The sequence below is a fragment of the Ranitomeya variabilis genome, chromosome 3 (assembly GCF_051348905.1).
Source record: "Ranitomeya variabilis isolate aRanVar5 chromosome 3, aRanVar5.hap1, whole genome shotgun sequence".
In the NCBI taxonomy this organism is placed as follows: domain Eukaryota; kingdom Metazoa; phylum Chordata; class Amphibia; order Anura; family Dendrobatidae; genus Ranitomeya; species Ranitomeya variabilis.
Window position 1 is genome coordinate 611269270 of NC_135234.1, and position 26174 is coordinate 611295443.

General features: G+C 43.4%; 1 protein-coding gene and 1 long non-coding RNA gene across 9 annotated transcripts in view; one reads left to right on the forward strand and one right to left on the reverse strand.

The window, feature by feature from the left end:
• Positions 1–20871, forward strand: part of LOC143816671 (uncharacterized) — a 34560-nt gene extending 13689 nt beyond the window's left edge. The window contains exon 3 of the long non-coding RNA XR_013223974.1: positions 20733–20871. This is a non-coding gene — a long non-coding RNA (uncharacterized LOC143816671). The remainder of the gene's footprint in view (positions 1–20732) is intronic.
• Positions 1–26174, reverse strand: part of ENOX1 (ecto-NOX disulfide-thiol exchanger 1) — a 768733-nt gene that overhangs the window by 285339 nt on the left and 457220 nt on the right. For 7 of the 8 annotated variants that reach the window (XM_077297345.1, XM_077297342.1, XM_077297343.1 and 4 more), the window contains 2 exons: positions 20712–20852; positions 13206–13343 (listed from right to left, as the gene is read on the reverse strand). In XM_077297345.1, the coding sequence (XP_077153460.1) occupies positions 13206–13343; positions 20712–20805 (232 nt within the window). In that variant the 5' untranslated portion in view covers positions 20806–20852. The remainder of the gene's footprint in view (positions 1–13205; positions 13344–20711; positions 20853–26174) is intronic. The other variant, XM_077297341.1, reaches the window with a different exon arrangement.

Here is a 26174-nt window from a genome sequence, read left to right on the forward strand (position 1 = left end):
TGAATTTGGTGCCTTTGATGAAATTGATTGAGAGGTATAGCCACACCCCTGCCCCGCCTCATTTACAGCTCCGCCTATTTCAGCAGAACTGATTTAAAGAGGCATGAAAATGCAAACAGTCATAACATTTTGTGATTTTTCTAAACTTTTATGCCCCTTTTGTGACATAAAAGCTTTGATGAACTGGCCCCTATATGTTTTTCCTGCAAGCCCAGGATTCACCCCACATTCCAAAACCACACAGAGAATAAAAGGTGAACGTGCTTTTCCATATTATTTGTGGTTACTATTAGTGATGAGTGAGTGTACTCGTTGCTCGGGTTTTCCTGAGCACACTCGAGTAACCACCGAGTATTTGTTAGTGTTCAGAGATTTAGTTTTCATCGCGGCAGCTGAATCATTTACAGCTATTAGCCAGGCTGAGTACATGTGGGGGTTGCCTGGTTGCTAGGGAATCCCCACGTGTAATCAAGCTGTCTAGTAGCTGTAAATCATGCTGCTGAGGTGATGAAAATTTAATCTCCGAGCAGTCAAATACTCGGAGACCACCCGAGCGTGCTAAAGAAAACCCGAGCAACGAGTACACTCGCTCATCACTAGTTACTATGCATGTAAAGCAGGGGTGGGCAATTAACATTCCCGAGGGGCCACATGAGAGACTGTGACACTAGTGGAGGGCTGAACCAACAGGTTGAAATGCTATTTATGCTCAATATTAATATTAACATAATTATATTCAATATGTATTGTATCACTAAATACTGAGCAGAATTAAGTATGCTGACATCCCTCTACATACCGTTTGATCCCCCACACAGCCCCTTCTATAAATCATATGAACTCCCACACAGCCCCTTATTTAACATAAGAGCCCCCACATAGCCTCATCATATACGGCTTGAGCCCCACATAGCCTCCCCATATAAAGCATGGGCCCCAAATAGCCTCACCATGTCCAGCATGAGACCCACATAGGCTCCCCATGTCCAGCATGAGACCCACATAGACTCCCCATGTCCAGCATGAGACCCACATAGGCTCCCCGTGTCCAGCATGAGACCCACATAGGATCCCCGTGTACAGCATGAGACCTACATAGGCACCCCATGTCCAGCATGAGCTCCACATATGTTCCCCATGTCCAGCATGACACCCGCATAGCCTCACCATGTCCAGCATGAGACCCACATAGGCTCCCCATGTCCAGCATGAGACCCACATAGGCTCCCCATGTCCAGCATGAGACCCACATAGGCTCCTCATGTCCAGCATGAGACCCACATAGCCTTCCATGTCCAGCATCAGACCCACATAGCCTCCCATGTCCAGTATGAGACCCACATAGGCTCCTCATTGTCCAGCATGAGACCCACATAGCCTCCCATGTCCAGTATGAGACCCACATAGGCTTCCCATGTCCAGCATGAGACCCACATAGGCTCCCCATGTCCAGCATGAGACCCACATAGGCTCCCCATTGTCCAGCATGAGACCCACATAGCCTCCCATGTCCAGTATGAGACCCACATAGGCTTCCCATGTCCAGCATGAGACCCACATAGGCTCCCCATGTCCAGCATGAGACCCACATAGCCTCCCATGTCCAGTATGAGACCCACATAGGCTTCCCATGTCCAGCATGAGACCCACATAGGCTCCTCATGTCCAGCATGAGACCCACATAGCCTCCCATGTCCAGTATGAGACCCACATAGGCTTCCCATGTCCAGCATGAGACCCACATAGGCTCCCCATGTCCAGCATGAGACCCGCATAGCCTCCCATGTCCAGTATGAGACCCACATAGGCTTCCCATGTCCAGCATGAGACCCACATAGCCTCCCATGTCCAGCATGAGACCCACATAGGCTCCTCATGTCCAGCATGAGACCCACATAGGCTCCCCATGTCCAGCATGAGACTCACATAGCCTTCCATGTCCAGCATGAGACCCACATAGGCTCCCCATGTCCAGCAAAACATTCCATTCTCATGAAAAAAAAGAGCAGCACAGTCACCTTGCTCCCGTTCCCCAGCTTTCGGCTCCTGTCTCTGATGCACTGCCCCTCCGCAGTGACCAGCTAATGCAATGAAAAAATGTACCGTAATCACGTTAGCCATTTCACATGCTGGTTGGTGGAAGAAGGGGCCAGCGGCCCTCTACTCCACTAATACTTTCACCACTGTCTGCATCCCGAGGATGTAGACAGCGGGCAGGGAGGGAATGGTGCGGCCTGTGTGTCACAGTTTTCAGCCTCTTGGCTGTCTCAATCCACAGGACAGACTGGAACAGACGGAGGCACTTTGCCCAGGTCTGATCATAAGTAAAATTAAAAACAAGTTTGCAAATAGCCTTAAGCAAAACTGTCCTATTTTAGTGTATATGGCTCCTATGCTGATCTATAATTATCTGGTAACAATTAACTTTGATACTGTGGCTGTGTTACGTCTACCCATGTGCCCTCTCCTACTGTACTTGGCAAAGAGAAAAACGGGGTAGGAAAATGAAGTAAAAGTAAAGGCCCCTATACACAGTAGATACAGTAGCTTGCCAAACAAACTTTGACAGATATCTCCCATGACTCCCCCATACACAAAAACACTCGGCCGAATGATTCAGTGTTCTCTATCAGAGAGTCATTGCTGGAGTTCTCTCATTGAGAAGAAGAGTCCGCCTTTGGAATTCCAAATGGCTAAATGTTACTGTGCCCCAACACAATCGGGAGGCCCTAATACATATTAGATTGTTGACCTACCCCACCAACTTTACTCTTAAGTGTATGGGGCTGTTAAAGTCCATTAACGCGTGCGAGTAATTGGGAAACAAAAGAATGTTCATTCTTAATTATAGGTTCGTGTCCACACAAATGAGCGACAGATTGCTTATACATGCATAAATATTGCTCTCACCAGCGCCACGGGTGCCTATGGACTTTCTGCACATGGCACTCATACTCAATAAATCGAGGTAGTTTTGAAAATTTTGTTTCCATTTTTCCATCATTAGAATATTATTAACATGTCTATGGATCCTGTGATTTCCTCTAAGTGACCGCAGACTTGAATCCTCACAGCGCGCAGTGTGTTTGCTGGTGTCACAATCTGCAACATTGGTCACATGACTGCAATAAGCACACTCCCAGTCAGAAGCAGAGTAGGCTTTTCCAGGCGCATGCAAGTGTATTGCATGAGGCCAGAGACCGTTTAGTTGGATTCTGGCTGGGAGTATGCATAATGCAAACTTGCGGTCACGAGACCACCGTTCCTGCCGCTGACACCAGAGAATCCTGACAGCCCCCGTGCATGTGACGCGAGACTCAAAACTCTGTGGTTACTTAAAGGGAACCTGTCACCCACAAAATCGATGGTGAGGTAAGCTCACCGTCATCAGGGGATTATCTACAGCATTCTGTGATGCTGTAGATAAGCCCCCGATGTTACCTGAAAGAGGAGAAAAAGAGGTTATATTATGCTCACCCAGGGGCGGTCCCGCTGCGGTCCGGTCAAATGGGTGTCTGAGGTCCGCTCCGACGCCTCCCATCTTCATTCCATGACGTCCTCATCTGGTCTTCACGCCGCGGCTCCGGGGTACTTTGTCTGCCCAGTTGAGGGCAGAGCAAAGTACTGCAGTGCGCAGGCCCCGGGCCTCTCTGACCTTTCCGCCCCTGGGTGAGTATAATCTAACGTCTTTTTCTCCTCTTTCAGGTAACATCGGCGGCTTATCTACAGCATTACAGAATGCTGTAGATAAGCCCCTGATGACGGTGAGCTTACCTTACCATCGATTTGGGGGCTGACAGGTTCCCTTTAAGAGTGACTGTAGACTTGCCCTTAAACGATCAATCAGTCCCCATCATTTTGTATTGGTCCGTGTCAATAGGTTACTCACAGAGTGCTGATCAACTTGTTCATAGCCATAGTGCCGATATGTTTGTGTGGAAACGTTGCACATAAATTATAAAATATTCTGCCAGACCAAGCTAGATCATAAAATGTGCATTATTAAAATAAGACAAATGTCTTATAGTTAGAATACACTATTAATTACCTATGTAATGGATGAATATTTTATGCTACGCAGAATAGAACTGGTACGAGTTGCAAGATACTATGCACAGCGCCTACTACAAAACATCCAGACCTGAGAATCCTCCTGTTCTGAGGTTAATGCTATCCTGAGGAAGAACATAATATTTAAGCAAGTGGGACTATGAAGTCCAGAGCCCTGTGTGCATATCACAATTCATACACTTATATCCCCAGGCTCCGGATTGCGGGAAGTCACTGTAGGGAATATTTCAAACAGGATATGTATTTTACAGGAATATGCCAAGAACACAAAAAAAGACTGCAAATGTATTCAGTTTGATGTTCTGAAGATTTCATGGGTATGAACAGTGGAATAGCGGTCTATTGTGGCAACATTCAGAGATTTCTGCCGTGTCACCAGATGTGTGTATACAGATGTGAGGGATGGAGGAGCATTAGCAATGGCACGTCTCAGCAGGCTGGTCTAGACAAATGCTGTACAACAAGGCAAGGAAAACAGGAATCATGTGAAAAGGTTTCTGTTTTACATTAATGAACGTCGCATCTTGTAGTGACATTAATACTGCAGCACGGCAACATCTAGCAGCGTCACTGTACATTCTTCTCAAGCACATGGTGAACATGCCACAAGCTGTACTTGGGAAAGTGGTCAAAGAAGATGCAACAGCAGCTTGGATGCCGTCCAGGCTATTGATCTTATTACACAGATACCCGAGATAATAAAAGGATACTTTTTTCCTTCAGGATATATTTTTATTCTCCTGTTTCTCCGTTTAAAGAATGTTTCTCTATTATCTATATGTGGTTGTCATTCTACCAGAGCTTCAGCTCAGCGAACAGCACACTAGCAAACCATAATCTGGAGATAACCCCTGTTATAGGCATGTTCTGTGACCTGTGCAGGGGACATTGCGCAGGGAGGGAGGTAATCTGTGACCAACTCCTTTTATTACCTGCGGATGCTGTTATCTGCCTCCAGATTACTAAGAGAGGTTCCCTTTAAAGCCAGGATTACAATAAACGGTAACACGTTATTAATGCCGTCCGAACCTCTGGCAGCATTAAATACAGCTTGGCTGTGCGACTACAACAGATAGGTTTTACTCTGAAAGGCTGCATTGGACATGCCATCGTTTATGGGTTACAAAACAGGTTTTTGTAGGTACAGCACTCTAGAATAGGAGGGTCTGTAATACCCAGTACTCAAATTAAACCATTTATACATTCATGTAGGAGACTGAACTCCTATAAAACTCAATTGTGGCACAGATTTTAATAACTTGGTTTTATACAAAAACAGTTTTATTTGCATGTAAATGAGGGGGCTTCAGTAGACTCAGTTTCAACTAAGCCCCCTCAATTACCATCCTCTTCCCCTCCCCTAGTGATGGAAAGAGCTCCAAGGAGCACTGACTGTATTGCATCATCATCTCAACACACTGACACTGCAAGAGCCGAGAACCCAAGCAAAGCAATGTCAGTGTGTATGGGCGCTGTCTGAACCCCCAGTCCTGTCTGCAGCAGCCGCTCACTGCACACAGCATAGCACAGCAGCAGGCAGCCTGAGAGCAGAGGAAAGGGAGGTGATATCGTGCACACACGGACTGTGTGCACTCTGCTCCTGGAGTGTCCATGTTTGAAGGGTTGAGGATTCTATAAAGGCAGTGCTCATTTTAGAAAACCCTAGCACACTGTCAGGAGATGGAGAACAAAAAACTTCTCCACCCTCATTGTGAGATTGCATGGAAATTGGACTGCACTCAGATGTCATCAGAGAGCAGTCTGATGATTTACACGCACCCATAGACTCGCATTGTCACGTGCGATCCGATAATTTGATCAAACCCGAACAAGCTGTGATTTTTTTTTTCCCACAGACCACTTTCATCCAAGGAATAAATTGGACATGTGCGCTGCCCCATAGAATAACATTGCTCACAGTGCAATCCGATGTTTTCACACTCAGACAGAAAATACACACAAGGGTAAAACCCAAAATACAGTGCCTTGCGAAAGTATTCAGCCCCCTGGAACTTTTCAACCTTTTCCCACATATCATGCTTCAAACAAAGATACCAAATGTAAATTTTTGGTGAAGAATCAACAACAAGTGGAACACAATTGTGAAGTTGAACGAAATTTATTGGTTGTTTCAAATTTTTGTGAAAATTCAAAACCTGAAAAGTGGGGCGTGAAATATTATTCGGCCCCTTTAACTTAAAGGGAACCTGTCACCCCCCCCCCCCCAGGCGTTTTTAACTAAAAGAGCCACCTTGTGCAGCAGTAATGCTGCATTCTGACAAGATGGCTCTTTTAGTTACTGGTGCTCTAACTGCCAAAATAATCAGTTTTGTAATTTGTCCAAAATACCTTTTCTTTAGTCCTGGAGGCAGGCCTTTCCCCCCTGCTGCAGATGCCACACAGCCGTCACTCAAATCTTCTTGGCGCCGGGCGCCGCCTCCTCACCGCTGTTTTGAAATGATCCGGCACCTGCGCTCTTTTCTCCTGCCTTGAGCAGGCGCAGTGAGCGCTGCCCATCTGTCCTCATATACAGTCTAGCTGACTGCGCCTGTGCGGACGCCCTGCCTGTGAATCCCAGCCCCGCAATGTGAATAAATCAGAAGACACTGCGGGGCTGGGATTCACAGGCAGGAGAAAAGAGCGGAGGCGCCGGATCATTTCAAAACAGCGGTGAGGAGGCGGCGCCACCTTGTCAGCCACCTTGTCAGAATGCAGCATTACTGCAGCACAAGGTGGCTCTTTTAGTTAAAAACGCCGGGGGGGGGGGGGGGGGTGACAGGTTCCCTTTAATACTTTGTTGCGCCACCTTTTGCTGCGATTACAGCTGCAAGTCGCTTGGGGTATGTCTCTATCAGTTTTGTACATCGAGAGACTGAAATTCTTGCCCATTTTTCCTTGGCAAACAGCTCGAGCTCAGTGAGGTTTGATGGAGATCGTTTGTGAACAGCAGTTTTCAGCTCTTTCCACAGATTATCGATTGGATTGAGGTCTGGATTTTGACTTGGCCATTCTAACATCTGGATACGTTTATTTGTGAACCATTCCATTGTAGATTTTGCTTTATGTTTGGGAGCATTGTCTTGTTGGAAGACAAATCTCCATACCAGTCTCAGGTCTTTTGCAGACTCCAACAGGTTTTCTTCAAGAATGGTCCTGTATTTGGCTCCATCCATCTTCCCATCAATTTTAACCATCTTCCCTGTCCCTGCTGAAGAAAAGCAGGCCCAAACCATGATGCTGCCACCACCATGTTTGACAGTGGGGATGGTGTGTTCAGGGTGATGAGCTGTGTTGCCTTTACGCCAAACATATCAATTGGTATTGTTGCCAAAAAGTTTGATTTTGGTTTCATCTGACCAGAGCACCTTCTTCCACATGTTTGGTGTGTCTCCCAGGTGGCTTGTTGTAAACTTTTATGGATATCTTTGAGAAATGGCTTTCTTCTTGCCGCTCTTCCATAAAGGCCAGATTTGTGCAGTGTAGAACTGATTGTTGTCCTATGGACAGACTGTCCCACCTCAGCTGTAGATCTCTGCAGTTCATCCAGAGTGATCATGGGCCTCTTGGCTGCATCTCTGATCAGTCTTCTCCTTGTTTGAGATGAAAGTTTAGAGGGACGGCCGGGTCTTGGTAGATTTGCAGTGGTATGATACTCCTTCCATTTCAATATGATCACTTGCACAGTGCTCCTTGGGATGTTTAATGTTTTGGAAATCATTTTGTATCCAAATCCAGGTTGAAACTTCTCCACAACAGTATCACGGACCTGCCTGTTGTGCTCATTGGTCTTCATGATGCTCTCTGTGCTTCAAACAGAACCCTGACACTATCACAGAGCAGGTGCATTTACACGGAGACTTGATTACACACAGGTGGATTATATTTATCATTAGGCATTTAGGACAACATTGGATCATTCAGAGATCCACAATGAACTTCTGGAGTGAGTTTGCTGCACTGAAAGTAAAGGGGCCGAATAATATTGCACGCCCCACTTTTCAGTTTCTGAATTTCCACAAAAATTTTAAATAACCAATAAATTTTGTTCAACTTCACAATTGTGTTCCACTTGTTGATTCTTCACCAAAAATGTACATTTGGTATCTTTATGTTTGAAGCATGATATGTGGGAAAAGGTTGAAAAGTTCCGGGGGGCCAAATTACTTTTGCACGGCACTGTATCTATTTTACCAAATGTGAATACACTATATGGACTGTTCACATACATCTTGCAGCAACCTTATGTTTAATAATTTGCCACATTGGGCGGATGGGAAAGGAATCAGATAAAAACACATGAGAAAGCACATAAATTGAAAATTGAAAATTAAGAGAATTTACCAAAGTTACAAAAATGTAAAACACATGTATTGCCTATTTTTCTACAGTGAACAATGAAGAAGTAGAAACAAAGGGTGTTTTTTTTTTTTTTTTTAAATCATGGTCTTAATTTAGCAACATACTATTGTTTGCTATAATGAGGAAAATTCTTCAGATTCTCAGTGGTACACTGTTAGAATATTTTGACAATATCAAAACTTTTTGGACTTATTCTTGGAAATTTACCGTACTCTAAAGTCATGAGCGTGAGCATAAAGGGACTAGAGAATACCCAGAGGATGATATAGGAAAAGTGACAATTTAATGTCCCCTAGGAAATAGTTTTATCATTTTTCAACCAACCAGGAAGGTATGTGAGATTGTATCAGTGGTGAAAAATACAAATTGACAGCACTTTTTGATAATAGAAACACTTTCAGAGAACGGGGTGTCTGAGGCTGAGATACAATGTTTATCAGCATCATTCATCTGTGCTGTCTTGTGGTAAAAAAACAATGTACAGTCGTACGAATATGATTAAATTCTGCATCTGCAAAACGACTTTTACCCAAAAGAGCATTAATCACAATACTGATGTTCAAGCTGTGATTTCTGACATTCAATTTCTGAGCCACTTCACTTTATGCTTTCCTCTCCCGCCATTCCTTCCATTTATTAGATGGAGCCTTTCCCCTAATCTAGGCACAATGCAGCGGCGGGGACTGTACTAGCAGTGAGGGGGTCAGATACACAGTGATATTTCTGTCTGACAATTTTTCAACTCTGTTTAATGTGGTTGTCAGCTACTGTAGTCAGGTCTGGAAATTGAATTAATACAAAGTGTCATACTAAAGAAACCTCTCCCAATGTTGCATAATTCATGTAATATCCATCTGCAGCTCCTAGCAGTGCAGGAAGTTACCGTTTGCCTTGTGACACCTAAAGAACTACAGTAGGAGGATTCAACCTCACCATTCAGGGAAAAAGCTTTTTCATCCAATATCATTTTTTTATTCCATAGAAAAAATATATAGCTGAAGTCACATCCAATAAATTACTTCCATCTGATATTCTTCAAATTTCACTTTGGAGTTAAAGGGAATCTGCCACCTCATTTTGGCCCTATAAGCTGCGGCCACCAACATCAACATTCTGTAATGCTGTAGATAGGCCCCCGATGTAACCTGAAATATAAGAAAAAAAAGTTATATTATACTCACCTGGGGGGGGGGGGGCGGTCTGGGGCGGTCCGATGGGCGTCACGGTTCGGGTCCTCCCATCTTCATGCGATGATGTCCTCTTCCTTGCTGCTGTCGCAGCTCCTGTCTAGGCGTACTTTGTCTGCCCTGTTGAGGGCAGAACAAAGTACTGCAGTGCGCAGACCACGGGAAAGGTCAGAGAGGCCTAGCGCCTGCGCACTGCAGTACATTACGCTGCCCTCAACAGGGCAGACAAAGTACGCCTGCACCAGAGCAGCAACAGAAGCAAGGAGGATGACGACATCGTATGAAGATGGGAGGTGCCGGACCCGGACCTGCGACGCCTATCGGACCCGAACTGGGACCGCCCCTGGGTGAGTATAATCTAACTTTTTGTTTTTCTTATCTTTCAGGATACATCGGGGGTTTATCTATAGCATTACAGAATGCTGTAGATAAGCCCCTGATGGCAGTGGACGCAGTTTATAGGGCCAAAATTAGGTGACAAATTCCCTTTAAAGCTTTTGTATATGGGCCTTATAAGATGTAACTCAAGTTAAAATGGTCTCCTGAGATGTAATAAGCACAAAGGAGAAAGTACCTGTTGGTGATCTCAAGCCACGACTAAATGCAAGAAATATAAGGTCTCTATATAAGCCTCAAACCTCATTGTCACTGCTCGGCATTCTTTGCTATAAATCTACAGCAATAAACAGCATCGTAATGCAGAGCGGGGTGGTAGAATTGTGACTTTGGCAAAGTGATCTTCTCATGTGTACCACACCCATCACATATCAGAAGATTTCATTAGATTCTTTCTTTCTTTAAATATGAATAAATAAATTATGGTCGCTTAAAGTCAAGAATAAACAGTTTAATAAGATGTAATTTTAGGTTCTATGCGAACCTTAATCCAGATATTTAATAGGGCTTATCCAGGATTTGAAAAGTAATTGGCCTCTCACTTAAATAGGTCAATTATAGTAAGTTTGGGGCGGTTCAGCTCTAGGCCTGGCCACAAATCATGTACTTAAGGGAATATTAGAGTTGGAAGGGACCTCCAGGGTCATCGTGTCCAGTCAGTGTCGGGGGTACAATTACAATCGCTGCTCTCTATACATAGAGCAGTTACTGAACCAGCACCGGCGCTGCCCCCTTGACTAAAACTGAGACGCAGCCGGAGGGGGAGAATAAAGTTCATCTCCTCCCGGCAGCGTGGGTCTTAGTGCCAGCGCTGGGCAAGTTCACAATGCTATTAAGCTGCAGATTAACCCCATATCTTTTTTTGTCAGGTAAAAGGTTTCTTTTAAATAATCCCTTTAAAGTAGATCTGTCACCAGATTTCACAATACAAAATACATACATTATTAAATAGATCTCTTAGACCTGATGAGACAGGGGTATTGGCTTTGAAAATACATGAATGGTTATAAAATACCATTATTATGATGAAACCTATAAGAGTCCAGCTCTATAATTATACAACTCTTGAGCTGAAGTGTATTCAGTCTCGACTCACCAACCTGACTGAAAGCTGTAATTTATACTGAGCTGAGTGAGACCTTAGCAGGGAGGAGGGACACTGAGGAGTTGCCAATCAAGCTACGTGGGCAGAGACTGAGAAACTTTTATAAAGCATCAGAGCCATTTGGACAAGGATCTTCAAAGTAAATTCAGCATCTTGAGCAGCCTTGTTCTAGCACTCTTAGACTTACACTGAGAAGTGACTTCTGGTCCGCCATTGTATCATATGAACGCAATTATGCAGTGTGAGATCCATCATAATGTGTGGGGTCCATCATACTGTTTGGCGGGCTAGTGGGGCCAATATACAGTGTGTTGTGGGGCCATTACAGGTCTATAGGTCCCGTATAATGCATGGAGAGCTATATGGGAGTCACAATTGGGGGATCATACAGTGTTGGTGTCACCATACTTTGCCGAGGGAGATATGGGGTACAATAGGGTCATCATACTGTGCGTGTGGAAATTACTGTGTGTTCGAATTCACTGTTGGGATATCATCCTGTGTTTGGGGGCACTTTTGTTGGCATCATACTTTATGGGTGAAATGAAAGGGCAATCAAAGGCTTCAGTAGAAGGAAAATTACTTTGTTAAGTCTGCAAATTTGTAAGATATGCTCTTCCATGACCCCGCAAAATATTTATTTTTGCTGGGTGGGTGGCCCATTTAAAACTTCTGCTATGGCACCCTATGATTTCTATGCACGACCCTGCTTAGTGGCCATCCTATATCAACCACACATCATCACATATGCAATGCTTTAGTGGTTGAAACATTTTTAAGTGAGCAAGAATTACATTTCTAACAATTTGAAAATTTTATTCCATGCATATCTGGTACTAATCATAGATATTACTAGGCATTCTACTGTGGAATTATCCCTGCTACAAGAATTAGTAGTGGTATGGAGGAGAAGGTCCCCATCATGGCTTATAATGTGATCTACATTGTAAAAAGCAGGCAGCTGATAGCATGTGCACCATTAGGCACAAGTCAAGGAAACATTTCTGCACCAGAGATCTGCCACCTGTCGTGCCATTCGGCTCAGCCGCTATTCCTTACACTAGTGTCTTTATGACGCCAACCTATATAAAAATGCATTTGAATCCATGCATTGCTTTCAGTTTTACCCAGCGTGAAGCTGTTCAGCCTTCTGATCATTATAGTGGAGAAAACATTACTGTGAGAAAGCATTGAGCGTGACCTTATTATACACTTTCCAGACAGAATAAAAATGATGCACGGCATAAAGGTCAGGGTTTGCCTTTAAATATTGATGGAACAATGATGTATCTCCTATTTATCATTTAAATATTAAAATGTAAGCCAGTGCGCTTTTCAGAAGCTGCCTACCCTAAAATGCATTCTATATGCGCAATACATATTTATATACCCAAGCGCCGATCATACATGTGTAGATGAGACCTAAAAACTGAGCCTGTGAACGGCCGAGAGTTGTTTTTTTTTTTTTCCTCTATCGCTCGGTACATTTCTTCCTTGGAGACAGAACTTAATTTGGACGTCGCTGTACCAAGTCACCTAATGAATATAAGGTGTGAAACAATCCTCTGGCTAAGTTTTGCAAAAGGCTCCGTCATAATATACGTTTCCTAAAATCAATATGACTATAGACAACATGCATGGCTCCGAAGCACCAAATGACTGTTAATTAAGAAAATAAGGTTTGTTTTACAATGCAGAGTGTGGGGTTTATTTTAATCCCTCGTTATCAGTATGCGCTTTCACGCCAGCATACAGCGCTCAATGCTCCAGCTCCTGGCAGGAGGTTTCAGCCAATGGCCGTGTTTTTTATTCTGCATAGAAATGGGACTATAAAAGGCTAATCACCTTCCCACTATCCTCCCGTCTCAGCAGCCGAGAAGGGGATACAGATTGTTTTTCAGAATGCGGTGCCCTGAAGAATTGTGGCTGACTCACTGGGCAGCGTTACAGCGGGTGCCGTCCATTGTCATACCGTATCCAAGCAGTGAGCGGGAGAAGTAGAAATAAATAAAACGGCACTTGGAGAGACTGATCCACTTATGTTTCAACTAGATTAGGACAATCAATCAGCAAACAAGAACTCTTACCTGAAACCAGCTGCTGGCCAGCAAGTCCTACAGGGACCATCCCGAGATTATTCATAGCCGTAGCCCAAGCCGTTGGGTCTGTAACCGACATGGTGAGGTGCGTGGCATCGATAGCTATACTTCCCATGGCATCAGCTGCTGCAGACAGGAGGACAAGACACATAAAGCAAAACTGGCAATGGAGAAACCAGAGAGAAATCTATTTTGGCAAAGGTTTCATTTCATGTGGATTGGCTTTACGGGATTTTTGCTTTAGTTTACGGAGGCTGTTGTAATTTATAACATTTACATGAGCAAAGTGCTAAATAAATCAGACAGAGCACAGTGTGTTGGGACTAAATAGGTCCAAAGATGAAAACGCACAGGACAAAGAACATTCCCATAAAAACAAAGCCACAGAGGTTGTCCTCGAGCTTTACTACAGAACTGAAAGCAAATCACACATATCTAGTAATGAGAGAAAATTTTACAGATCATAATTATATTTTTGGAACCCTTGCCTCTACAGCTAATAAAAGTGATGACGTCCTGATCGGTAGTGATCTGAGGGATGCAGCCAATTACTGGCCCATTAGTGGGCTCCATGTTCATCTGTAGCACATGCAACTGGGGCCAGTAACAGGCTGCAGCGATTACGTAATAAAAAAATATGATGAATAGAACCCTGACTACAAGCGTTCACATGGGAGTGAGAAAGAAAGTGGATGAGTGTTGTAGTCACTGAAGCATTTGTGCACTTTACTTGCTAGAAGAGGTGGGTTTTAAAGGGAACCTGTCACCAGGTTTGGCCGACAAGAGTTATGGCCATCACCTTTCAGGGGTTATCTACAGCATTCTATAATGCTGTATATAAATGCCTAAGCCAACCTGTAAGAGAAGAAAAATAATATTGTATTATAATTTTATTATACTCACCTGGGGGGTGGACCAGTCCGATGGGACGTCTCTGGTCTTGGTCTGGCGCGTCCCATCTTCTTGCAATGCCATTCTCCTTGTTTGCTTCATGTGGATGACGCGCCCCTGCATCATCCACACAGGCTTCCCGACATGGGAAGGCATACTTATCTGAGGGCAGAGCAAAGTCCTACAGTGCGCAGGTGCTGGGCCTCTGAAATTTCCCGGTGCCTGCGCACTGCAGTACTTTGCTCTGCTCTCAACAGGGCAGATAAGTACGCCTGCACCGGAGCGCAATGCCGGGAAGCCTGTGTGGATGATGCAGGAGCGCGTCATTCACATGAAGCAAGCAGGAAGACAGTATCGCAAGAAGATGGGAGGCGCCGAACCAAGACCAGAGGCGCGCATCGGACCAGACCGCCCCCCAGGTGAGTATAATGAAAGTTATTTTTCTTCTCTTGCAGGTCGGATTGGGAGCTTATCTACAGCATTATAGAATGCTGTATATCAGCCATGAAACGTGATGGCGGTAACTCGTATCGGCCAAACCGGATGACAGGTTCCCTGTAAAGTTGCTTTTGAAGCTTTGGATTGTGGGAGAGAGTCTTGTTTATTGGGGTAATTAGTCTGATTAATGGGAGAAATTCTTAAGACAATGAGGTGTCAGCACCTTCTGGTATATACTTGTCAGCTTCCAGGCAGTCTCACTAATCCATTATTATGGGTGTCACCGACAGGGGGCAAGCAACTACACTGCGTGCAGAATTATTAGGCAAGTTGTATTTTTGATCACATGATACTTTTTATACATGTTGTCCTACTCCAAGCTGTTCAGGCTTGAGAGCCAACTACCAATTAAGTAAATCAGGTGTAATGAGGAGGGGTGTTGTCTAATGACATCAACACCCTATATAAAGGTGTGCTTAATTATTAGGCAATTTCCTTTCCTTTGGCAAAATGGGTCAGAAGAGAGATTTGACAGGCTCTGAAAAGTCCAAAAGTGTGAGATGTCTTGCAGAGGGATGCAGCAGTCTTGAAACTGCCAAACTTTTGAAGCTTGATCACCGAACAATCAAGCTTTTCATAGCCAATAGCCAAAAGGGTCGCAAAAAGCGTGTTGGGCAAAAAAGGCGCAAAATAACTGCCCATGAATTGAGGAAAATCAAGCGCGAAGCTGCCAAGATGCCATTTGCCACCAGTTTTGCCATATTTCAGAGCTGCAACGTTACTGGAGTAACAAAAAGCACAAGGTGTGCGATACTCAGGGACATGGCCAAGGTAAGGAAGGCTGAAAAACGACCACCTTTGAACAAGAAACATAAGATAAAATGTCAAGACTGGGCCAAGAAATATCTTAAGACTGACTTTTCAAAGGTTTCATGGACTGATGAAATGAGAGTGACTCTTGATGGGCCAGATGGATGGGCCAGAGGCTGGATCAGTGAAGGGCAGAGAGCTCCACTCCGACTCAGACGCCAGCAAGGTGGAGGTGGGGTACTGGTATGGGCTGGTATCATCAAAGATGAACTTGTGGGACCTTTTCGGGTTGAGAATGGAGTGAAGATCAACTCCCAGACCTACTGACAGTTTCTGGAAGACAACTTCTTCAAGCAGTAGGAAAGGAGAAGTCGGTATCGTTCAAGAAAAACATGATTTTCACGCAGGACAACGCTCCATCACATGCCTCCAACTACTCCACAGCGTAGCTGGCCAGTAAAGGTGTCAAAGAAGAAAAAAAAAATGACATGGCCCCCTTGGTCACCTGATCTGAACCCCATAGAGAACCTGTGGTCCCTCATAAAATGTGAGATCTACAGGGAGGGAAAACAGTACACCATTCAGAACAGTGTCTGGGAGGCTGTGGTGGCTGCTGCACGCAATGTTGATCGTACATAGAACAAGCAACTGACAGAATCTATGGCTGGAAGGCTGTTGAGTGCCATCATAAAGAAAGGTGGCTATACTGGTCATTAATTTCTGAGGGTTTTGTTTTTGCATGTCAGAAATGTTTATTTCTATATTTTGTGCAGTTACATTGGTTTACCTGGTGAAAATAAACAAGTGAGATGGGAATATATTTGGTTTTTATTAAGTTGCCTAATAATTCTGTACAGTAATAGTTACCTGCACAAACAGATATCCTCCTAAGATAGCCAAATCTAAAAAAAAAACACTCCAACTTCCAAAAATATTAAGTTTTAATATTTATGAGTCTTTTGGCTTGATTGAGAACATAGTTGTTGATCAATAATAAAAATAATCCTCTAAAACACAACTTGCCTAATTGTGCACGCAGTGTATGGTGACATAATCATGTGTCTGGCACCTTATAGAAGCTTTATTTGTGCACAGTTACAATACTAAGCATCCAACCTCCATCATGAATGCGACACATAAGTGGACTTCCTTGCCTTGCTTCCAATTTCAACCCCATTGTCCGTAATTTCATTTGGTTGTCAAATAAATAGTAATAAGGCCTATTTTCTTACTTCTACTGATAAATTCACCAGATTTGTTTTCAGAAATGTAGTAATTGATAAAAATAAATGGAATAGGTGTGTGATGGTGATGTGAACAACAAAGTGATTTCCTACACGGAATACACAAATGGATGTGTTACACAGTGATCATTAGGGACAGTTGACTGTGCCCGTCAACAAAGATCCTTATTTTAGCTTTTCAAATGTCCTTTTGAAGCAAGAAAAGAAACAGACAACATTACAGATGGCATCGGCAAGCAGTGATTAGTAGCAAACCTGTCAAACTTCACAAGCATTTCATGGAACAAATGTTTTGGACGGACTGAGCTCACAGTTAAGTGATTGACTAAAGAAGTCTTGGGAAAACAACCTTGAGACACAAGTTCCATGGTTTTGCATGTGTTTTCTTATTTGTTCTGATATGTGTCTTCACACTTGTCAAAATAAAGCTATCACAAAAGTGGTGAGTAACATCTCACGCACATCAATCTGTCACAGAATGTAGCAGCCCCTGTGCCTTTGTATTACATGTGTACAGTCACGTAGGACATGTCTTAGTAAAAACAGTCATTTAAATGTTATGTTGAATTTACAGACCATATTGTTACTAACTACATGGCAGAGATGTACTTTTTAGGCTTTGGTCACATTATGGATAGTCTTCATTAGAGGTATGCTTTCTAAATCATATACACCTCTGATGGAAAGCTGTGGCTATTTTATGTTGACAGTTTTTTTTTTTTTCTTTTAACCATTTCAAAGTTTACAGGTTGAAAAAAGACAAGTCCATTGAGTTCAGGTTATACCCTAAGGGCTGTCCCACAAATCCAGATAATTCCGGTACCGGAAAAAATCGGTACCGGAGTTATCCGTGTCCGTGTGCCCGTGAGCTCACGTAGGCCATACGTGCGGCACACGTGTGCCGCCCGTGTGGTGAGTGGGTACCACACGGAGCGTGCAGGAGACAGCGCTAAAGTTTAGCGCTGTCCCCTGCATCGTGCTGAAGCCGCGATTCATATCTTCTGTGCAGCAGCGTTTGCTGCATAGAAGATATGAATAATAGTGTTTAAATGAAAGATATATGTGTCTGCCGCCCCCTCACCCCCTGTGAGCCCCCCCGCTGTTCAGAAAATACTCACCCGCATCCCTCGTTGGCTGTCGCTCCTTCCTGGTCTGGCCGCGGCTTCCACTGTATGCGGTCATGTGGTGCCGCTCATTTACAGTCATGAATAGGCGGCTCCACCTCCTATTGGGGCGGAGCCGACTATTCATGATTGTAAATGAGCGGCCCCACGTGACCGCATACAGTAGAAGCCGCGGCCAGACCAGGAAGCAGCGACAGCCAACGTGGGAGCGGGTGAGTATTTTCTGAACAGCGGGGGGGCGCACAGGGAGCGGGGGGGCGCACAGAGGGTGGGAGGGCGGCGGACAGGTAGATCTTTCTTTTAAACACTATTATTCATATCTTCTATGCAGCAAAAGCTGCTGCAGGGAAGATATGAATGGCGGCATCAGCACCATGTGGGGGGACAGCGCTTACTGTAGCGCTGTCTCCTGCACGCCACAGGGACTGCACACGGAGACCGTCCGTGTGTGGTCCGTGTTTTACACGGACCCATTGACTTTAATGGGTCCGTGTAATACGTGCGCTCCCACGAACACTGACATGTCTCCGTGTTTGGCACACGGAGACACGGTCCGCAAAAAATCAATGACATCTGCACAGATGCATTGATTTTTATGGGTCTACGTGTGTCAGTGTCTCCGGTACGTGAGGAAACTGTCAACTCACGTACCGGAGCCACTGACGTGTGAAACCGGCCTAACACGTTGATCCAAATGTAGGTAAAACCCCATGTTAATTGCCCCTTATTAGGCAAACAATTCCTTGCCAACCCAACATGCAGCTATCAGACTACTTCCCTGGATAAACACCCCTTCGCAGAATCGACTAGTTCCCTGGATAAACACCCCATCGCAGAATCTAGTACCCATAACCTTATATTTCTTTGTGAAAGGTATCAAGGCCCTTCTTGTACTTTGTAGTGAATTAACCATTCTGACATCATGTGGCAGAAAGTTCCACTGTCTCACTGCCCTATTGTCATGGTCACATGGCCTATGCGTACAAAGATCATGAGAAAGATCTCTTAACTGCCTCCTCACATATTTGTACACTTTAAAAAGATCCCCTTAAGCCTTCGTTTTCCCAAACTGAATAACCCCAAGTTTTATAACCTATCTTGGTATTGCAGTCCACCCATTCCTTTAATAACCTTGGTCACTCTTTGCACTCACTGAGGGATTTAAAAGATTAGGTGCCTGTTCCTCATCCTCTTTCATCCAGATTATTTTTAGGGGCCCAACACTATCATTTTTGAGTCTTACTGTTTATGTAGGTAAAAAAAAAAAAAAAAAAAAATTGGATTACTTTTACTTTCTTTGGAAAAGAGTCTCTTTCACAATCTTTGCTGCCTTGTTTTTCTATTTTTGTTTTCAACACAAATTTATTTTTCTCTCTAAAATTAATTAATGCCTCGTCTCTATCTTCTTGCTTTCATTCTCTAAATCTATTCTTTTTGCCCTTTATTGTGCCCCTCATAGCTCTATTTTGCCTTACAGGTATTCTCCTATTTCTAACCTGCTTATTCCCATAAGGTATATATTGTGCATAGGACCTACGCAGGATGCTTACATATGTATCTCATTTTCTTTGTGTACTTTTATTTTCGTGGACATTGTTTCAGTATATTGAAATAAGATTATCCCTTCGCCAATGGAAATAATCCTTCCTGAAGTTTATTGCTTTTGTAGCCCAAACCTGTTTATGAAATAGTGGTGTACTACTTTATAAAATATAGCAAAACATTTTTTTTTTTTATTATTATTATTATACTTCCATATACCAGCCAAACACAGGCCATAAAGACAATCTCTTGGCCTCTGTTGGTTGAATGGAACCCTATCTAAATGTTTGGAATATATTATGGGTGTTTTTCCCTAAATATCTGCTAAAAGCTAATTATATATTGCCACATAAGAACATACAGTGGAGTCTGCATAAAAAAATTAATAAAAATAATTTCCATCTGCTCCTGGCGTAACAGTGGCATATCTCAATTTTTGAGACCTTAAATATTGTACCCATAATAATAATAATAATAATCTTTATTTATATAGCGCCAACATATTCCGCAGCGCTTTACAGTTTAACACAAACACAACAGTCATAAGTAACAACGTTAACAATACAATAATTAAAGCAAAATAAGAGGACCCTGCTCGTGAGAGCTTACAATCTACAATGAGGTGGGGGAGATACAAAGTACAGGTGTGTATTTACAATGATGTATTTACAATGATGGTCCAGCCATCTTCAGGGGGTGGGGGGATAGATGGAGATAGTGAATGGGCTACACCACACACAAACATAAAATGACTTTGATTAGGGAACGTGATAGGCCACTCTGTACAAATGTGTTTTGAGCGAGCACCTAAAACTATGCAAATTGTGGATGGTCCTAATATCTTGGGGTAGAGCATTCCAGAGGATTGGCGCAGCACGGGAGAAGTCTTGGAGTCGGGAGTGTGAGGTACGGATTAATGCAGAGGTTAGTCGAAAGTCGTTTGCAGAGCGCAGCGCTGGGTTAGGCCGATAGACCGAAATGAGGGAGGAGATGTAAGGGGGTGCCGCACTGTGGAGAGCTTTGTGGGTGAGAACAAGTACTTTGAATTGTATCCTGTAATGAATGGGCAGCCAGTGTAACGACTGGCGAAGGGCGGACACCTATAGAATTCTATCCATCCACCCTGTACACACGAGTGCCTTCATCATGGATGTAATTAATCTAGTGAGCAAAACTAGAAATGTGGCATGCTGAAAGACTTGTGTTACAGGAACTATCCTTGCTTTGGGGGCAGACCACATTGAGTACTTACAGGTAGATGCTTCCCTACAACATGATAATATGGTGGCAATGCAGACACTACTAAGGATGAATTCTACATGGTTATACAAAGTGTCATCACACAGCCCGGGACGTCACTGATAGTATAACTTTCATACTAGAAGTTTCATCAATTTACGCACTCCATACACACATATATTGCAAAACACTGCTTGATTTCTTACCTGCAGCCATTGTTTTTGCAGGGCCTTTCTGCAGCTGCTCGGTGCTTTCAACTATGGATACAGCTCTTAATGCATTGTTATCACTTAGAGACATAAAAGCCTTTTTGCTAATTGAAGAGTCCACCAGCAACTTGCTAAATTCTAAATGGAGAGAAAAAAAAAAGAAGAGAGAAATGAAGAACAAAAACTTGTTAAGTGTTTTAAACTGTCTGAAAACATAAAAGATGTATCGGAGCCATCTGGAGCACGAGAAGGTCACAACTGTGATACTTCTGGGACATTAACTTTTCCTTCATTTCAAGCTACTGTTCAGCGGCCGGTACCAACATTACTACCGATTCAGCGGTCACTGTGTCTGCCGGTGACCTGCACAGAAATAATACTCACCTATCTTTGCTTTTTTTGACGAGACAAGAGTGGCTGTGCTGGGAAGAGCGTTTTTTCCTACTCTTTAAAGGCAGAATGGTCTCTATTATGCAACGCAAGAAAGTCATGTGATATCTGCCAGATTAGGATCCCATGTACCCACACAAGGAAATTACTAAGATAGCCGAAGATCTATTTATATAAAAAAAAACTGGAATAACTTCATTCATCCTGAACTATGCCATTATCATATTTAGAAATATAACTCATACATAACCAATACATAACAGGTTATCAACGCCATCATATTTCTCATAGGTTATTTTCTAATTACTGTGGTAAGTACTGGGCCGACAAAAAGACCTTGTGGGCTTGTGCGATCCTACACGAGACATAAGGTGCCTTACACTGAAAGATCATTCTGTACGAGCATTCATTTTACGATTATCTTGCCGTGTAAACAGGCTGACGATCACTTGAGGAACAGCAAAATGCTCGTTCATCAGGAGAAATGATCTTTTGTGCGTTACAAGATTGTTATCGGCGGTTTATGGTTGTGTGTAAACAAACCTGGGAGGCCGAGAACAATGGCAGCCTGTGCACATTGGGAGTGGGGTCTGCCTCTGTAAACAAGTCATTAATTGACTGTCGGTCAGCAAAAAGTTGGTTAAGGGTACCGTCTCACAGTGGCACGATCTGTGACGTTCCAGCGATATCCATATGATATCGCTGTGTCTGACACGCAGCAGCGATCAGGGACCCTGCTGAGAATCGTACGTCGTAGCAGATCGTTTGGAACTTTATTTTGTCGCTGGATCTCCCGCTGTCACCGCTGCGCTCTGCTTTCACTTTACGGCCGGCAGTCAGTCAGTGCGGGAAGCAGACGGCGAGGGACCTGACGGACACCGGAATGTGAGTATGTACGTTTTTTTTTTTTTACATTTACGATGGTAACCAGGGTAAACATCGGGTTACTAAGCGTGGCCCTGCTCTTAGTAACCCGATGTTTACCCTGGTTACCCGGGGACTTCGGCATCGTTGGTCGCTGGAGAGCGGTCTGTGTGACAGCTCCCCAGCGACCACACAACGACTTACCAACGATCACGGCCAGGTCGTATCGCTGGTCGTGATCGTTGGTAAATCGTTTTGTGTAACGGTACCCTTACGGCGGTTTACTGCTGCCTGTTGTCAGGTGTAAATGCACTTTGGCCAACTCCACATAAGCCAAAGTACACAAAAAAAAAAAAATCAAAGTTGCAGAAGTCTTTGCATGCCATGCAATGAAAGATATTAGGAAATTATTAGTGATGAGCGAGTGTACTCGTTGCTCAGGTTTTCCCGAGCACGGTCTCCGAGTATTTGTAAGTGCTCGGAGATTTAGTTTTCCTTGCCTCAGCTGCATGATTTACAGCTGATAGACAGCTTGAATACATGTGGGGATTCCCTGGCAACCAGGCAACCCCCACATGTACTCAGGCTGGCTAATAGCTGTAAATCATGCAGCTGCGGAAACAATAACAAAATCTCCGAGCAGTTGCACATACTCGGAGACCACCCGAGCAACGAGTATACTCGCTCATCACTAGATATTATTAAAATTAAAATGAAAAAACACAAGAAAACGTTTTTGTATCATTGTTTCACAAAAACATATCATTAAAACATAGCGATCAGATTTCTCTGATGCAGAAATAAGCTCTCTCAACCATTAAAGAGAACCTTAATCGGATACATGAAAAACCGGGTGGGAGGCTAGGCGCTATTAATGTGAAACAGGTCCCCGGCCATCTTCTCACCACCCTGCTGCAATTGACAGACAGGTCTCCCCAAATATACAGCACATAGGGAAAGACCTATGATAGAAACTAGATCAAGGCATGGTGAAGACGGCCAAGAATACGACTGACTAGTCGCCCAGCCCTTCAAAATATCTAAACTCTGCGACTTTTCAGAGCAAACCTGGCTAAAATTGCGTAGCTACACTCTGAATTTATGGTGTCTGTCCTTCGGGCAGCACAATTGGGATGACTAGTTCCCTTTAACCCCTTAGTGACTGAGCCAATTTAAATCTCAATGACCAGGCCACATTTTTTTTTGTTAAAGGGCCACTGTCACCCCCTCCAGCCGTTATAAACTAAAAGAGCCACCTTGTGCAGCAGTAATGCTGCATTCTAACAAGGTGGCTCTTTTAGTTTTTGATTCATTTATTACCTCAATAAAGCGTTTTAAAAATTGGCCACACATACCAGATATTGTCCCAGGAGGCGGTCCGAAGCAGTGTTCTTTGTCAGTCACATCTCAGATGCCGGGTGCCTGACTGCGCCCTGTTACTGAATCCCCGCCCTGCACTGTGTTATTCATTATGCACAGTGCGGGGCTGGGGTTCCTGGGAAGGCGGGGGAGCGTCAGAGATGGGAGAGCGTCCGAGATGGGGGAGCGCCTGAACAGCGCAGTGCGCATGCCCAGGAATGCCAGCCCTGCACTGTGCATAATGAATAACACAGTGCGGAGCGGGGATTCAGTAACAGGGTGGCCGCACTGCCCGCACCTGCGCAGTCAGGCACCCGGCATCTGAGATGTGACTGACAAAGAACACTGCGCAGGCCCCAGGCAGGCACGCACAGCGCAGGCGCCGGATTTAAGAAGCAACAACGCAAAGGGGGCGGCGACCATCGGCCCTGAAGAGAAGAGTGACGGCAGTTGGGGGATTCATACAGGACGCTTCGGACCGCCTCCTGGGACAATATCTGGTATGTGGCCAATTTTTAAAACGCTTTATTGAGGTAATAAATGAATCAAAAACTAAAAGAGCCACCTTGTTAGACTGCAGCATTACTGCTGCACAAGGTGGCTCTTTTAGTTTATAACGGCTGGAGGGGGTGACAGTGGCCCTTTAAATCTGACCAGTGTCACCAGTGTCACTTTATGTGTTAATAACTCTGGAATGCTTCAACGGATTCCACTGATTCTGAGACTGTTTTTTTTAGTGACATATTGTACTTCATGATAGTGGTAAAATTTGTTCGATATAATAATTTCACAATTTCCAAACTTTTCATTCTTATGCCCTTAAATCAGAAAGTTATGTCACACAAAATTATTAACAAATAACATTTCCCACATGTCTACATTACAACTACATCATATCTTAAACATATTTCTTTTGTTAGCTAGTTAGAAGGGTTAAAATTGACCAGCAATTTCTAATTTTTCTAACAACATTTACAAAACCATTTTTTAAGGAACCACCTCACATTTGAAGTGCCTTTGAGGGGCCTATATGACAGAAAATACCCAAAAGTGACACCAGTCTAAAAACTGCACCCCTCAAGGTGCTCAAAACCACATTCAAGAAGTTTATTAACCCTTCCAATGCTTTACAAGAAATAAAGCAATGAGGAATGAAAAAAATGAACATTTTACTTTTTTCACAAAAATTTACTTTAGTCCCAATTTTTTTTTATGTTCATAAGGGTCATGGGGGAAAATGGACCCCAAAATTTGGGGGCTCAGAAGGGAAAAAGCACAGTTTAACTTTTTGAATGCAAAACGATTCCAGAGATACCAGATTTGTATATTTTTTTATGTTTTGCTATTTTTTCACAATAAACAATATTTTACAAAAATGAGTATTTTTGCATCATCAAATTCTGATAGCTGTATTTTTTTTTAGTTTTTTGTTGAATGAGCCATATTTAGGGCTTGTTTTTTGCGTGACATTTTGGCGTTTTCAGTTATACCATTTTTTTTTTGCATGTGACTTTTTTTAGCGCTTTTCATTCGCTTTTTTCTGAATCACTATGATGAAAAAGTGCAATTTTTTGTTATGTTTTTTATTTTTTTTATGGTGTTCGCCATACAGAATAAATAATGTGACAGTTTTATAAAGCTGGTTGTTTCGGAGGTGGCGATACCAATTATGTATGCTTTTTTGTTGTTGTTTTATTACTAACACTGCGTTTTAAGAGGCAAAACAGCTTGTCGTGATTTATGTGCATTTTTTGTGTTTTTTAAACGTTTTTTACATATTTCACTTTTTTTAATTAGTACCACTGTGGGACATGTATAATTAAAATTTTGATTAACGGTCTTATACAATGAAGTACTCATGTACTGCAGTGTATGAGACTGTCAGGGCCTCACTGACACTGACTGTGCCTGTAAGACCTAGCTTATAGCTAGATCTCACAGGCCACTCTACCCTGGGGTCATCACATGACCTCACGGTACCATGGTAACCATTGGCTCATGCAATTCTCATTGCGGGGGTCCGATAGTGACATAGGGCATCTTGTAACCCCCTTACAACCAATTAAACAGTGACAGCGGTATTTAAGGGTAAATCAGCACCAATCGGTCACAAAACCAACATAGGCAGATACCACAGGGCGTCAGCTATCATGTATAGCCGACACGTCAGGTGGCGCTACACACATTTCTCATCGCCGTTTTAAAACAGCGATCAGGAATAAGGACCATTTAAGACCGCCATTTTAATGCGTATTGGCGGTTAAGGGGTTAAATCAAACTAAAAAGATATTTTTTCCTGCCAAACATTAGCAATGAAACATTATGAGCTGGCCAAGCGACACTTTATGACACACAACTCAATGCATAGTCAATGCGTTTATATTAATCATTCCAACCACCGCTGCCAGGACCAGGAATCCGCCTTTCCAAATGTTGTCACTTCTCCCAGAATTGGCCGAATTATGGGTTTGCAGAATGCATGAAATAGCAACTTCAGATTCAGTATACAAAAGCCATATAATGCTAATTATTTTAAATCATACTAACGGCTTATGATTGCAGCCTGCACACTTCTATACGGAGTATAATTTTATGTAGCACAAAAACAGATGCGAGATATGGCTTCTCTGAGACCCACAAAACAAATCCAAATGGAAGGCTAACAGCGGCTCGCACGATACATGCAGAGCCCATATTACAGAAAGACAGTGTCTAATGCAGAAGAAGCAAATCCCAAACCTGGACGCACAACCATTTGACTGCATCATTTTCATTCTCATAAGCATACAGGATTTAACATTTGTAATATCTTTCTCGGAAGGTCCAGAAGACAGAACATCATGTAAA